Source organism: Frieseomelitta varia, unplaced genomic scaffold (assembly GCF_011392965.1).
Source record: "Frieseomelitta varia isolate USP_RPSP 00005682 unplaced genomic scaffold, Fvar_1.2 scaffold_707, whole genome shotgun sequence".
In the NCBI taxonomy this organism is placed as follows: Eukaryota; Metazoa; Arthropoda; class Insecta; order Hymenoptera; family Apidae; genus Frieseomelitta; species Frieseomelitta varia.
In genome coordinates, this window is record NW_025110487.1 from 97386 (window position 1) to 111482 (window position 14097).

At 42.6% G+C, this 14097-nt stretch overlaps 1 protein-coding gene across 3 annotated transcripts in view; it reads right to left on the reverse strand.

Moving 5' to 3' along the window:
• LOC122535359 (paired box protein Pax-6-like) overlaps window positions 1–13189 on the reverse strand; it is a 71304-nt gene extending 58115 nt beyond the window's left edge. For all 3 annotated transcript variants that reach the window (XM_043666831.1, XM_043666830.1, XM_043666832.1), the window contains exons 1-2: window positions 13067–13189; window positions 6837–6960 (exon numbers count right to left, since the gene is read on the reverse strand). In XM_043666831.1, the coding sequence (XP_043522766.1) occupies window positions 6837–6849 (13 nt within the window). In that variant the 5' untranslated portion in view covers window positions 6850–6960; window positions 13067–13189. The remainder of the gene's footprint in view (window positions 1–6836; window positions 6961–13066) is intronic.
• Between the last annotated feature and the right edge of the window lie 908 nt (window positions 13190–14097).

Sequence of the window (14097 nt, forward strand, 5' to 3'; positions counted from 1 at the left end):
GATATTAAGAAAAGTACGTGCAATAAGTAAATAAAATTTATGTTACTATAAACTATAATGAATGTTCTATTATATTACTAAAAAATTAATCCAAATTTACTATTATAAACAATCGAAATTCATAACAATATTTTGAATAGCATGATGTCCGAATATTAATAAAACTGTACGTAGAAAATGAAAAATGTGTTTTCGTCAGTAAAATGGTACCATACCGGTATATATTTCGGTATTTTTATCGTTGTGGACATCAAATACCGATAAAATACGTATGAAAATACCGATATGGCCGTCTTATATCGATATTAAAACCGATTTCCCAAATAGCGGTTATATTACGATAATATGGGAGCAAATACCTACGGTATAATACCTAAGCCTCGCAATATTTCGGTTTCAGTCTCTGGGTATAATACCTAAACCTTAAAATATTTCCGTTTTCACTCTCTGTTTCTAACTATACGGAAATAACGTTAAAAGGAACGGAGGAATCTGTCTCGGTAGATTTGGAGAACTCGTCTCGCCGATTAAAGTTAAATCTCACCCTGTCGCCAGCTAGCGTGCACCAGCCGGACAAAAGCGACGGCGACGTCGTCGTCGCAGTATCTTTTCACGCTGTCGCTATTTTCTCGCAGAGCCACCCTCCTCGCGCGGCAGTTCCGTAAGGGCGCGGTTTCCATCACCGGGTTTTTTCTTCGTGCTATTAGTCATACAGCGTGCTATAGTCGCGTGGAGCGTCGCGTCGTCGCTCGTCATCAACGAAACGACAAAATTTCGCAGAAGAATCCTCGAAATAAAAATTGAAACAAGAGCAGAACTCATCAACGAAGTATCGAACCGAAGAGATGAAAATTTTGAAAATCTGAAAAATAATATTGCGCGAAGAAGAATCGCAGATATACTCTCATTTCTCTCCGATCTCCAACGATACCACCCGAAGGTCGACGTTTCGTTCTACGAAAAAAATGTTTCTATTTTAGCGATGAACGAAAGTAAAAATGTGTGACAGGCTAAGAGTGCAAAGAGGAGGAGGAGGAGGAGGACGGGGGAAGGAATAGAGAAGTGTATTAGTGTGGGAGCTCATTAACGCGAAGAAAGAAAAGAACAAGTGGCCCGACGACCCTCGCCATTGTCAGGACGTGAAGCTATTGCGATGGGAATTTCATGGATTCTTCACGGTCGTCGCGATCGTTTCACTGATTTAACGCGGAAAAGTGAAGGCGGAGGGAGACGCCGGGAGACGTAACGCGATTGGATGTTCCTTTTAACGCTGCCCTCTCGCTGAATTTATCGCGTCGCGAGTCCTCTTGGAAATTATCCATCACCGAGATCGAGACGAGAAATAAAAAAAAAAAAAAAACCAAATCCGCGAACGAACAGACACCGACCTCGAATTTGTAAATTCCAAGTATCGCGTATCGTAACGCAAGCACAGACACGATAATAATACAAACGTCTTTTCCACTCCAAGGTACGCTGCGCGTGGTATGATAATTTCACAGAACAGCATTTTGCACGCACGAGTCACCACGAAACCGGTATCAGCCAACCGCTTCCTCGCGTAACGGCTCGCGTGCTATCCGACATTATATCGCCAAGTATCGAAGAATGGCTGTGGAGTCGCGTGCTTGTTTCCGCCATTGCGGCTTCGCTGGAGGCTGCACAAGCCTCTGAAAATACAGCGTGGACGTACCGGGTAAGTACAAGGTCCCGTTTTTCCTTGTACTGGCGTCTTCGAAGCCAGCACGGAGGAAAGCAGAGCCGTAGATTTTACGGCTATCTATCTATCGAGCCATTTCGTACGTGTACCGGGTACAACGGTGAATTTTCTCTGGCCTGTATTGGACCGGGAATTCCTCCGGGTCACCCTCCCCTCCGGGCCTCCCCCATCTTTTTCAGCCTGGACCTAGCCAGCCGCCGAAATGTGCCAGCCACCCGTTTCTGTTTGAAGAGGGAATTTTACAGTCGAATACACCTGATGCGAGACGTACAGTTCCACGTCCGACTATCTTCTGCCATCGGCAGCCGTCTCTCGTCTTGCGACGTTCGGCTTCGACGTTTCGATGGACGACGCATCGTCGTCGGTCGGTGGTCAGCCGCCGGATAGGAGGAGCGTTGTCGGAAAATCGAGAGAAATTCAAACCGAAGACTCAAAGGGGAAGGAATTAACGCGTTAATAAAACGATGCGTTTGATGGCACGACGTGCGAGTCTCGATATATCAACAGCGAGACAAACGCGAGGACAGTTAGGAGAAGAGACGAGCAGGAAGCCGGCTGTTTAAAATGCGAGGCAGTCGCGTAAAACAGATAGAAGGTTTCTTTGATACCTCAGCCATATTTCCTGCAGCGTCCTCGAGAGGCGGCAACCTCTCTCTCTCTCTCTCTCTCTCTCTCTCTCTTTCTCCCCTGTGTCATTCAATTAATTCGTAACTGCCCCCACATAAAAATACCGACACCCTCTTTCTTTTCTTCCGTCTGAAAGGAGAAAGGGGTGCACTGGCTGTGTGGAATTCCACGTTCAAAGCTCTCCTCTCTTTCTCTCTCTCTCTCCTCTCTCTCGCCCAGTGAGACCTTTACAGGAGGATAGCTTTCTTTGCCCTGCTCTTTCTGCTACTTTGTCGTGTTCTGCTACTTCTTCTGATACTTCTTTGTCTCTGTTTTCGTTTCTTTTCCTCCCTTTTTTCCTCCCTCTTTCTTCTCTTTTTCTTTTACTTCGTTTAACAGTTAGAAGAGTCGTCGTCGTCGTCGTCGTCGTCGATGGCAGCGTGTTTGCACAGAGAACAGTTGCTGCTCTCGTTTCTTAGCCGAGGCGAAGAAGAAGCGAGGCTCCTTTTGTCCCTCGACGCTTCGCTGCAAAGGAAACTCTCTCTCTCTCTCTTTTTCTCTTTCTCTTTCTCTCTTCGCTTGCCTCGTTTCTAGATGCGATATTTCCACCAGTTACGATTACGTTACGAGCATTATAAACGATTTCGTAGCAGAGGGATGAATGTTTTGATGTTTTTTCGTTTCGTAACACTGTTTCAAGATGGAAAGACTCGAGACGAGATTATACGTATATTATACTTCAAAAATAAAGGCCAAAGAATAAGGGACGCTCGAAACTTCTGAAATTGATTGATACAGTCGACGAATCGCCCTTTGATCGATCCTTGTATACGGAATTAAAGCAAGAGAGAGAGAAATGGAACATAAGAACGAGAGGAGATGCTTCCTGCATCTTCCTCCTTCTTTTCTTACATCGCGAAACTGGGAAACGAGCGTTCTAGGCGAAAAAAAGAGGCGTTGATCGTTTCTGAATTCCGAAAGATAGTAACGCCGTGCGATTCTTTTATCCTTGATACTGTGTCATGAATATAGACGAACATGATGTGTACGTATCGCTATATGTTAACCACTAAATGTACCATCCAAACATGACGCTTTCGTGTTTAAAAATCGACGACTCGTTTTGCCATAAAAGTGTCGAAAAATGAAATATACACTTTCGAGCTTAACTTGTGAAAACTCGTTTTTAAATCAGAATAGCAGAGGACGCAACTTTATAACAACGCGGAATGTCCGTTTTGAATGTACTGTCCACTAGGTGAACAAAGTATGCCATTTCTCAAACAATAAAACACACCTGAATGAAACCTATGGCAAAAAAAAAAAGAAGAATCTATAACCCTGATATTGGAAAAACTACGCAAAACGAACTCGCGAGAAAGAATGAACAAAAATTGTAAAAAATTTCCCGCTGTTTCACAAGCTAAAAAAAAAAAATAGGCGTTACTTTAATAATTTCGTGTAAGTTTCATAAATTTTATTGTACCAGAGCCTCGCGGGTATTTCGACTCGATCCTTTCCGGCGAGGAAGCGAAGAATGTGTAAAGTTGGCGTAAAATTAGGGGCTTGTTAGCGGAACTGCTAACGTTGTGAACCATTAGCAAATTAATGACAGAATTTATGGAGTCTCGGTTTCGCGAACTACGCGGGGACTTGTCAAACTTTCGAAACTCTCGCCCAGAAATTAGAATCAAGTCCTCGTCGTTACTCTCAGAGTTCCTTCACGCGGGCTACCTTAGCCCTGAATGGTTTTAAAAACTTGATTAAATCTGATAGCATTTCCTTACCAACGCCTCGCTTCTTACAACTATATCGTTCGACGCCTGATTTGCGAAAGAGAATTTTCTATTTCTACTGTGTTTCATAAACTTCTCGTGCGTTCTTTCACGATCATTTCTGGTCAAGTAAATATCTACCGACAAGATGTACTATTTGTTTGACACTTTTGACAAAATAGATCGTCCCGGATTGAGGTACAAACACGATAATTAGGTGACGTTACTGCGGACATACATTTTGTAACTGAAATTGACACTTTATCGACTGAATCGTATCACTGTCATCGTTCCTACGGCTTCGCGTGGCATGTTGTGTCATTTTGCTGCTTTCTCTCGATGGAAGAACAAAGACTTTCCAACAAAAGGAAGTAACTATTTAAATTATATTTCTTTAACGTTGAAAACAGTTTGTGAAAATTTTTGAATTCGAATAGCTTGGCGAATTGAAGAGAGAGACCATATGTGTAATAAAAAAAAATTACTACATCGTTCTCGAAGAGATTGATTACAAAATTGCAAATTGAAAGATCGAAGAACGAAGGAAGCGAGATTGGTTGCAAATTCAATACGAAATCGTGTAAACAACGATCGCCGAACGAAAAAAGAAGACGATGGGAAGAAAATAGGAAGAAAAAAAGAAAAAAAAAAAAAATAAAAGAGAAAACTCGATTTGTTCCCGTGACGAGGAGAAACCGGAAATACGATTTGTACGTACGATCGATCAAAACCCTCGTCTGGCGGGATCGCGGCCGACGTCGTTCCCATCGAAGCGATTCGATGAGCTAACGCCAACTTAACGCTACACACCCCACTGAGCCGCACTCGGTCAGATAACTCGTGGATTTTCGAGCACCGTGCAGATTCCCGCTCGCTCACTTGTAGATTCTTCGATGATTTAATTCCTATCGACCATTTAACACGTCACTTTGAGATCCCCTGCCGCAAAAAGGATACCGCGAAAGGATCGGTACCGAAAGCCGACTAGTTAGGACCGCGATTTCATTTCTCTCTGTTTTAAATTTTCCCAAATCCAGTCAATCGATCAATTACTCCTCTGAGAGTTTTTGTGAAATCTTTATACAAGAAAAGAATAGAAAAAAATGGCGCGATTTCCTCGGATGAAACATTTTTAGCAACTTTAGTTATCGGTTTCGTTCTGACGGATGAATTTTTCAAGTGTCGATTTTCGTTCGACAACGGGGGAAAGGTAGGGGCAGAGAATCCGCGGAAAAGGGCGAGCGTAAGGCGTAAGAGAATGGAAATCAATACGTGAAGTGAGCAGCAGCCAGTTTCAGGGCAGGAGCCTCGGTGTCGGCTTTAGAAAGCCTTGAGACGTCGTCTGTTCATCCTCTTTGGAGCCCCCTCCGATTTCGTGTTAAGAGAGCTCGAGCAAACGCGACGCGCAGGAAACTCGGAAAGACAAGGAGAGAGAGAGAGAGAGAGAGAGAGAGACCACGGTGAACTTCCATTCAGTACTAATGGGGTTAAACGCCTTAGCCATCAACCGAACGTCTCCCTCTTGATTCTCGGACGTTTCGATTCGGCTTCACGGCTATTTCCCGGTTCGCAGTTTCCTCGACCATCTCTCTCGAAGCTCTCTTCGGCTTCTGCTTCTGCTTCTGCTTCTGTACAGGCCGCGTACAATTTGCTGAGGCTCGTTGCGCCGCGAGTTTCGCGAGTTTTCGCTTTAAATGCCTTGTATGCGGTTATTATACGCTGCCGGTGGTATAATAGTGTCGTGGCGCGACAAATTTGGCGTGAAAGGGCACGAGTCGGATCTTTGTCTAATTGTAAGAATACGTAATTGCCTTTACCGCCACGCGACGTATCGTTTCAGTGATTCGCGCGTGTTTTTCGTCGTCAGTTTATGATGATAATTGGTACAATAAAATAGCTCAATGAAAATTCGATATAGCAGTCTAATACTGCAGTAGGCAGAGTTATCTTTCAACTGGAAATATAAAAAGCATTTGCAGTTTGGAGGACTGCAAATATTTTTGCTATAATCGCCTCTTCTCAATAACCTTTTAAAGCATAAAAGAGTAAAAGACAGAGACGCATAAAGGGGCGAAGAATTTAATAAACGCGAATTAAATTCCTTCGGCGGAGATATATATTTTCTTTCTGTTATTCGATAATTGACGATATAATCGGTGAAATTCATTCCCCTGGCAGCGTCGAAACGATTTTTAACTTTTCCGCTGGCAAACGGATCACCGAAACGCTTTGCGTGCAATCTTTCCCTCGCGACAGAAACTCGTGCATAGGAACGCAAGTAGAAACGTCCAGTCTCTGGTAAGACCACTTGCCTACGCGAAAGCGCACAGGCAATGAACTCTAACTTTAATTAATTTAGGCGCTAATATTATTCAATCGAAACTATAACGTTTCACGCTGTAAATTTTGTGCCAACAATTCTGTGTATATTATCTTTCAATTTTTAAAAATATCCATTCGAGTGTAAAAAGTATTACGCATTTCGCCTGCTGATGTTTGCCGATATGAATAAATAACACTTTTTCGAAATACGAAATTCATTCTGTAGATTTCGAAGCGTCGTGTACACATTTTCTGTTTGTGAAAATCTTTAAAAAAAACCATGTTTTTCATTGAAAAGAATTTATCGATGAACTTTTTATTGAAATTGAGTTACTGTACGAATACTTGTCACATTCACTGTAACTCGTTAATTATCCCGAGCAACGTAGGAGAGAAATTCTGTTGAAATTTACCTTTGTGTGCCATGTCGTCAGCGGTGACAGAGGCTAGGAGGCCGGTGGCGCCCGGCCATGGAGCGACCGCAGCGCCTAGTTGCTGCGAAGGCAGAATCTTCGGGCCTTTAGGCACTTCCGGTCACTGAAACAATGAAATTTTCTACTTAAAATCATCTTCGTTTTAATTTAACTAACCGCGCGTTCAACTCTGTCACAGGTTCCACAATTTTTCACCTAAAATTCTCCCCCTTCTCTCACTACCCCTGAAAAATTTAATCTTTCTCTCTTTAAATTTATTTTTTAAACTATTTCAAAAAATTATCCCGATCAATGTACCGCGAAAGTAAGTGGGAGGATAAATTCTGTACACGCGTGAAGATTTTCTCGAACTGTGTCCCGTGCGACTTTTAAGATCAGACCAACCTAATTTTAAAAACGAGATCGCATCGTCAACATCTGTGTAAATTTGCGAGTGTGGCTCGGCTATCTATAATTGAAAATACGGTGTCGTGCGACAAGTGTTCTATCCCATAATGAAACAGCTGGTGTAGATTTTGATATAAGAGATTGCACAAGAATCTCTAATTATTCGTAGATATACAAGGTACATGAGATATTTCTTGTAAATTTTTTGAGATTTCCTCTCCCTTCTCTCAAGATATTTACTATCTTTATTGTACCAACAAATTTTATTTCGCCTACAACTTCGCATCATCTACATGCAGGTATCACCGTGCGTCGTAATCGACCTAACACCCCCTATTACATTTACATTCACCGATATCATCCTCACGCCTAATTAATAGACGTTCGTTAATTCGAATACGACTACAGGAGAATCGTGTCATAATTACCTGCCGTGCAGCCGTGTAACGAACATTGAAAAGGTGTCCCTGCGTTCTAATTGGCTCCGTATCAAGCAACAACGACGCCGGTAAAGGCTCTAGAAAAGGCACGACTTGTTGAGCAAAAGAATCGGCATCCTACGAGAGAACTTAAGGGCCACAATGCGTTCCTCTGCCGACGCGAAAACCCTTTTTAAAAGCTTAGATACACGCGCACTTCCGTACCAGCCGCATGTGTACACGTGACGTATGTGTACACGCGCAAGTATATCTTCATTTTGAACGGTGACGACGCGTCGAGTGTCGTAATTACCCTCCTCGCGTCGCTTCTGAACAGAACGCGTGTGTAACGTGCAACGTCTGTTGGAACCTGTCAGCCGGTAGCTGGGAATTAAAGCGAAAAGAAAAAAAAAGAGAAAGAAACAGAAATGGTGTATCACCCGGAAACGCGAAGGGGTCGAGAGTGGCGACGCTGGCGCGATAATTAGCGCACAAACGGGGATCGATCTGGATATACAGAGAGGAGAGAGGTTCTGTCTGTGACTTTGCTCTTCTTGATCAATCGCAAAGGAAACCGGGGGTGATTCGACACCCTTCGACAATGTCGAAGAAGATTTTATTTAGTTTGTTTGCGAGACAGTGTTATTGCATATGCATACCGTTTAATTATCGGCTTCAAAGTGCATTGTTTCCTTGTTAGAGTCAACGAAGAGAGTGCCAAAGGGAGGATGGAAGAAGATTAAGAACCGGATCGAGAAGAAATTTAAACAATTGCTTCTTGAAACGAGTTACTCGAAGAATTGAAATAAAAAAAAATATAAGAACTGTTCTTTTTTTTGTCTAAAAAGCACTGACGTTGTTTTCGAAACTTTCGAAACACCGAAGAATCGTCGCACCCCCAACGACTCAGTGTCTCATTCACTGAGTAACTGGCGTTAAATCGTCAATTCACTTTGGCACTCGTGATCGTTCTGAATAAAAGTCGACACGGTGACGATGAACCGCGATGGTCGCGTTTCATTTTTACACGCTCGCAGCAGCAGCATGGTTTCGCGGCCCATTGAGACGCGACTTCCCTCTGTCGTGCTCGCGTGCTTCGACAGTACGTGGCAAAAAATAACGATTTCAGGATTTATTACGTCCTAATTAGTTCATTCTCTCGCGTTTTTATCTCGTCGCGGCTCACAAAGCGCCCCGTTACGCGTTTTAGTTCCCCGGACAAGCGACGAGACATCTCTCGTGCATTTCCTTTTATCAACCAGCACGCTCGCACGCGTTCGTACATTGTTGAAAGATTCTTTTTATTACGATGGTTTCGTTTATGCAACTGCAAAGCCGTTGTTCGAATATCAAACAGGATGAGAAAGAGGGAATATTATTAAATATTTTCTTTATTGCCAGAAAAATAATAAAACGAGACAAGAATTACTTTTCTCACTCGCTCCAAGTTTCTGTATAATGTTATTCGTTTTCTTAAGAGAGAACTCAAGGGAGTATCAAACGCGAGACGGTGGACTGTAACAAAATCGAGAAGAATACGAGAGAAGGGAGCGCAGACGAGAACAGAGAGAGAGAAAGAGAGAGGGAAAAGCGAAAAGGGAGAAAAGTACATCGCACTCGCATATTGTGCAAGAGGATTACCTCGGATTATGCGCGACTGAGCGCAAACAAGATCGCGCTGGTTTGTGTTTACAAGACGCCAAGCTGTCGATTTAGTGAACTCCGGCACACAGTCTATCTACCTCTGTGTACTCGCTTCCGTCGATTTGCATTAAGTCGAAACGTCATTAACCGAAAGCTTGATCCAACATTTTTAAGACGATAATATTCGTTCGTATTTTCTGCATTATTATTCGTGTTACTTTTAATTGAGGCGCTACTACGTATTCACTTGCGCTCGCCTCCGTGAGTAGATAAATCCTCCGGTCGACAACGTATTGATAAAAATTGAATAAACTTTTTACAAAGAAGACAACTAGATTCGGTCTAGATTTCACAAGGTTTCGACTTGTTCAACTTGCGAAACAACGACAGAGGTTCGCGTTATACAGGCTGATGGTAATAGGTTCTATATCCACGAGCTGGCAGCGCATTATGCTTTACATTTCTGACGAAACAGTGTTAATGGCATCGGCATCCAGCATCACTACCGGCAAACCAGCACGGCGACGCACTCTAAATCCACCCCCTCCCGACGTAATACACGAGCAAACCCGCAGGAATTAACTGCTCGCTCGCGCTACCGTACGCACTGACTTCCGCCGCCATTCTATTTCGCTTACCGCGCATTAATTAATAATTCCCACGAATCCATCGTCGAAGGGATACGCGAATTTGTACCGAATTAATCGATGGATTCCCTGCTAATTTATACCAAAGGAACCAGAGTGTGAAACTTGTCGTTCTTTCTTCTCAAGCCTGAGGATCAACGTCTTTCTATTGATTACGTAAAATAAAATAACTGCAAAATAACTCTCCTCGGGGAGAGAGAACGATCTGGACGAAGAAAAGGTAACGAGAGATTTTGAAATACATTTTTCACGGCATGGTTTTGTGTTATTTAACGCGGATTTCGCTGGGCGCACGTCGTTCATCACGCGAGACAAGAGTAACACAAAAGGTTAATGAATTTAGGATAATTTATTTTCGTAATGGTAGTTTTTATATACGTGTGTAATAAATCGCTGGACGCTTCATTGATCAACGTTAATGCACATATGTATATCATTTACGCGATATCCACGGCTGTTTAACGACACGTTAATAATATGTATAGTTAACTGGCCGTTAAACGATTATAGATCTTATGGAAGCCCCTCCAGGCGTGTAAAACGATTTACTTTAATGCAATTCCGGTCTTCCAAGGGGAAAATCTCTACTTACAACAGACGTTCTTAAAACGTTTCTTCTCCTCTCTATAGTCACGATTTCAATTTTTCTTGTTAAATGTTTAATTGTTGAATCAAGATTTATTTCTCTTTTTTCTTTTCTTCCATAAAATTGTAGAAAAATCAGCAGTCTAATTACGAACCTTCCTTTCTCTAGTGCTTCCTACCTGCATACATCAACCGCAATTGATCTCTTACTCACCATTCTAAATGAAAACCTAATTTTCATCAAACATCGATATAGCTCTGCCAAGCAACCGAGCTGACGATTGTTCGAAACAGATGGACCATAAAGGGTTATAGAATCTCTTTCATCCTCGAACGGTTCGATCACCTCTTCACGTACAATCAATACATGCCTGTCGTCTACACGTAACGTGGTAGACCTATGCAGGCACAAAACAGTTTTTAAGCGTCGAAAACTGAGTGAACCACCGCTAGAAAAGCCTCGGCGAATAACGAACCCTCGACTCGAGGGAAAGGCACGTTCACAATGTGCACGTCGAATGTCACCGCGGGGTGTCCAACACTTGTACGCGAGGCATTCACCGCGGATATACCGGGTTCGTTCGCTTCACAGGGTTTACACGTCGAGTCATGTACTCTATTGCCTAATTACACCATAATACTGCGCGAACCACGCGACAAGAGATACAGGGAAACGGGGAATATTCAGTCAGACAGAGATTACACACTGTTTGTACTATTCGACGAGATACGTAGCTATGTTAGTTACAGCTCGAATGTTTCGAGTATCCTTTTCTCTTTGAGAACGAAAGAAATCTTTTCGTACATTTCTCTGAGAAATAACAGCATTACAATCTCTATCCTCTATTTTTCAACAATCAATTGCAAATAAAATATTTATCCAGTTGAGAATGTATTATTTTTTTCTTTTTCTCTTTTGCAGATCGGTTTATTAACTCATTGCGATCGTCACGTCGTTAAATAAAGCGTCTGGTCGCTTCGCGGCGTCGAAGGGAAAGCGTGTTTTCCGACGCGACGCGTAATCGGTTTTCAGAAACGTGACTCTCTCTTCAGCTCGCGCGACGTGTTTCGCTAAATAGACGCCGGCGAAAGGAAGCAACCCTCTCGCTTGTCTTGCCGCTTAATAGTCAGTATCAGCGGTGAACGCGACTACACGGTGCGTGTGCGAGGATGCAGATTGCATACACGTACCGTATAATACAGCTTAAGGCACAATACACCCTCTATGGGCGCGTTATATCAGGGATGAATGTGATTGAACGGTACGTTGAGTTTCACTGTCTCTGTTTCGCCATCTCTCCCGCACGCTTGCACGCGTGTCTCGTCTCCCTTCCCGTGTTGCTCACGCGTTCGAACAGTCTGTAGATCTTTTTACAAGATCCATCGAACGAATTGTTGCAATTCAACGATAATAAATTTTTACGAAAGCACAAGCGCGAGAAGTTTTTATTTTATACGTATTTTGCTTCGATCTGAAGACCTGGAAGAATATCGGTCTAACAATCTAAGACGGATCGGCCTAACAACAAAACTTTAATCACTGAAAAAAACAAATAAATCAATAATATCTAATAGTCTTTTATTTCAATTTCAGACTTTTTATGAAAAAAATTTTCCAAGATACAACAGACAACCTCTGATATTTTTATGAAATTCTACACTCTCTTGACAACTCTGAACTAACAATTAATTTAAATAAATGTCTATACAAATGAGAAAAGTGTGGATTGAGAGTCACATTTTCAAAATTGCGTTTCAAAGAAAACAAATTGTCGCGATACAGCGTGTGCAAGAAGTTTTGTTCAAATTCATTAATCCCGAATAGAAGTAAAGACTCAGTCAACCGAATTAATACTTCTCAAGCGTAAATAATAAATCCATTTAACGCTCAGATTTTCATTGCTCAATCAATTAATTACTGCTCGATTTAACGTTAATGATTCGAATGAAATAATTTCGTTTGGGGCGTGGAATGATCTCGATTAAGAACAAATACCTCAAATACATACTACTAGAAAATCCTTGACACAGTGGTTTCGTTACGTCGAATCGAATTTAACGTCATTTCATTCATTTTGGTTTCGATGTATAAAATTATAATAAAGATCTTGAATTTACGATTTCAATACAAATTATCTGCGCGTTTCTAATTTCAAATCAACTGTGTCACGAAACGATCAAAAATTTAGACTGAATAATTTAGAAAATAATTATTTCTTCATCCGACTTTAAGAAACACTGTTACGTAAAGTTTTGTACTATTTTAATTCATTTAGAGAATGATCACTTGACTGATCATTAATAACCCTTTCATACCAGACGAGTATAATTATTGACTAACTAAACGATCAAAGGTAAATCTAATTTTAATACGTAAAGTACAATTTTTTTTCCATAGTTCAAACAAAAACGTGAGTTAATTACATCGATAACACAACGTCGATCAGTCAATTTTTCAGGGAAGTAGACAAGTTGTTGAGAAACGTGGAGAAGTTGTATCAGCAAACGAAGACACGTGATTACGTACCAAAAGCTGCCGTCGGCCGATGCCTATCGCTCGGCCAGCCTCCTCAGGGCGCGCAGCACAAGGAATCCGGGATAAGCAACGTGGTATTGTCGCACTTTGTGCACTTTGGCACAATTTTCACGAAACCAGGCTCGTCGCGTCAGTTACAGTCACTCGCGTTTCCTACCACTGTGCAATTTATCGTCTCTTACACGTCCTTTGCGAAAACTTCATACAACAAACACCGGATGAAAATCAAGACCAAGTCCAACAAAATCTTCAACCGACCGATCTACGATTCTCTCTCTCTCTCTCTCTCTCTCTGCCTCTCTCTCTCTCTCTCTTTCCTTTATCTACTTTTGGAAATCGGATCTTCTTATTCCAAGGATCGTGTCTTTCACCAAATTCACCGACTGTGGTCGAACGAGCGGTTTTGAAATCCGAGCGAACCGAGACGAACTGCGTGAGAACACTAAGTGTTCTATCGACGATTATCGGGCAGAATTAAATCCTCGCGGAGGCTGAACTCTTGGTGGCAAGCAGAATGCGACGGGGGTGGCTCGTACGATCCGTACGAGCGCAGCACACGTGCTGCTCTGCAGCGTGATTCTTCTGCTTTCTTGGCTCTCTCTCCAGAGAGAGAACCCCCGTGTTTCCACACACACACAGACACACACACACACATACACACACACATACACGCACACGGGGGTTAGACAACGTGCGATATAGACGGAGAGAAAGAGAGAGAGAGAGAGAGAGAGAGAGAAGGAGGGAGGGAGACAGAGAGAGAGTAAAAGAGAGAAAGAGAGAGAGAGAGAGAGAAGGCAAGAAGCTCGAAGAGAGAGCACTGGCAGGCAACGCTGGCCGTGGAAATATTATTAGGTAAAGCACACGCACGGACTGGCACGCAACGACTTGCGGACTCTCGTTGGGTCGTGCTGGCGACCCCGCGATTCGTGTTGGTGCCGAGAAGTACGTTGGACCAATGGGCGGAGGGCAACGCTGCCACCACCACCCTCGAAACTGCTCGACAGTGGGGATGCTGGCTC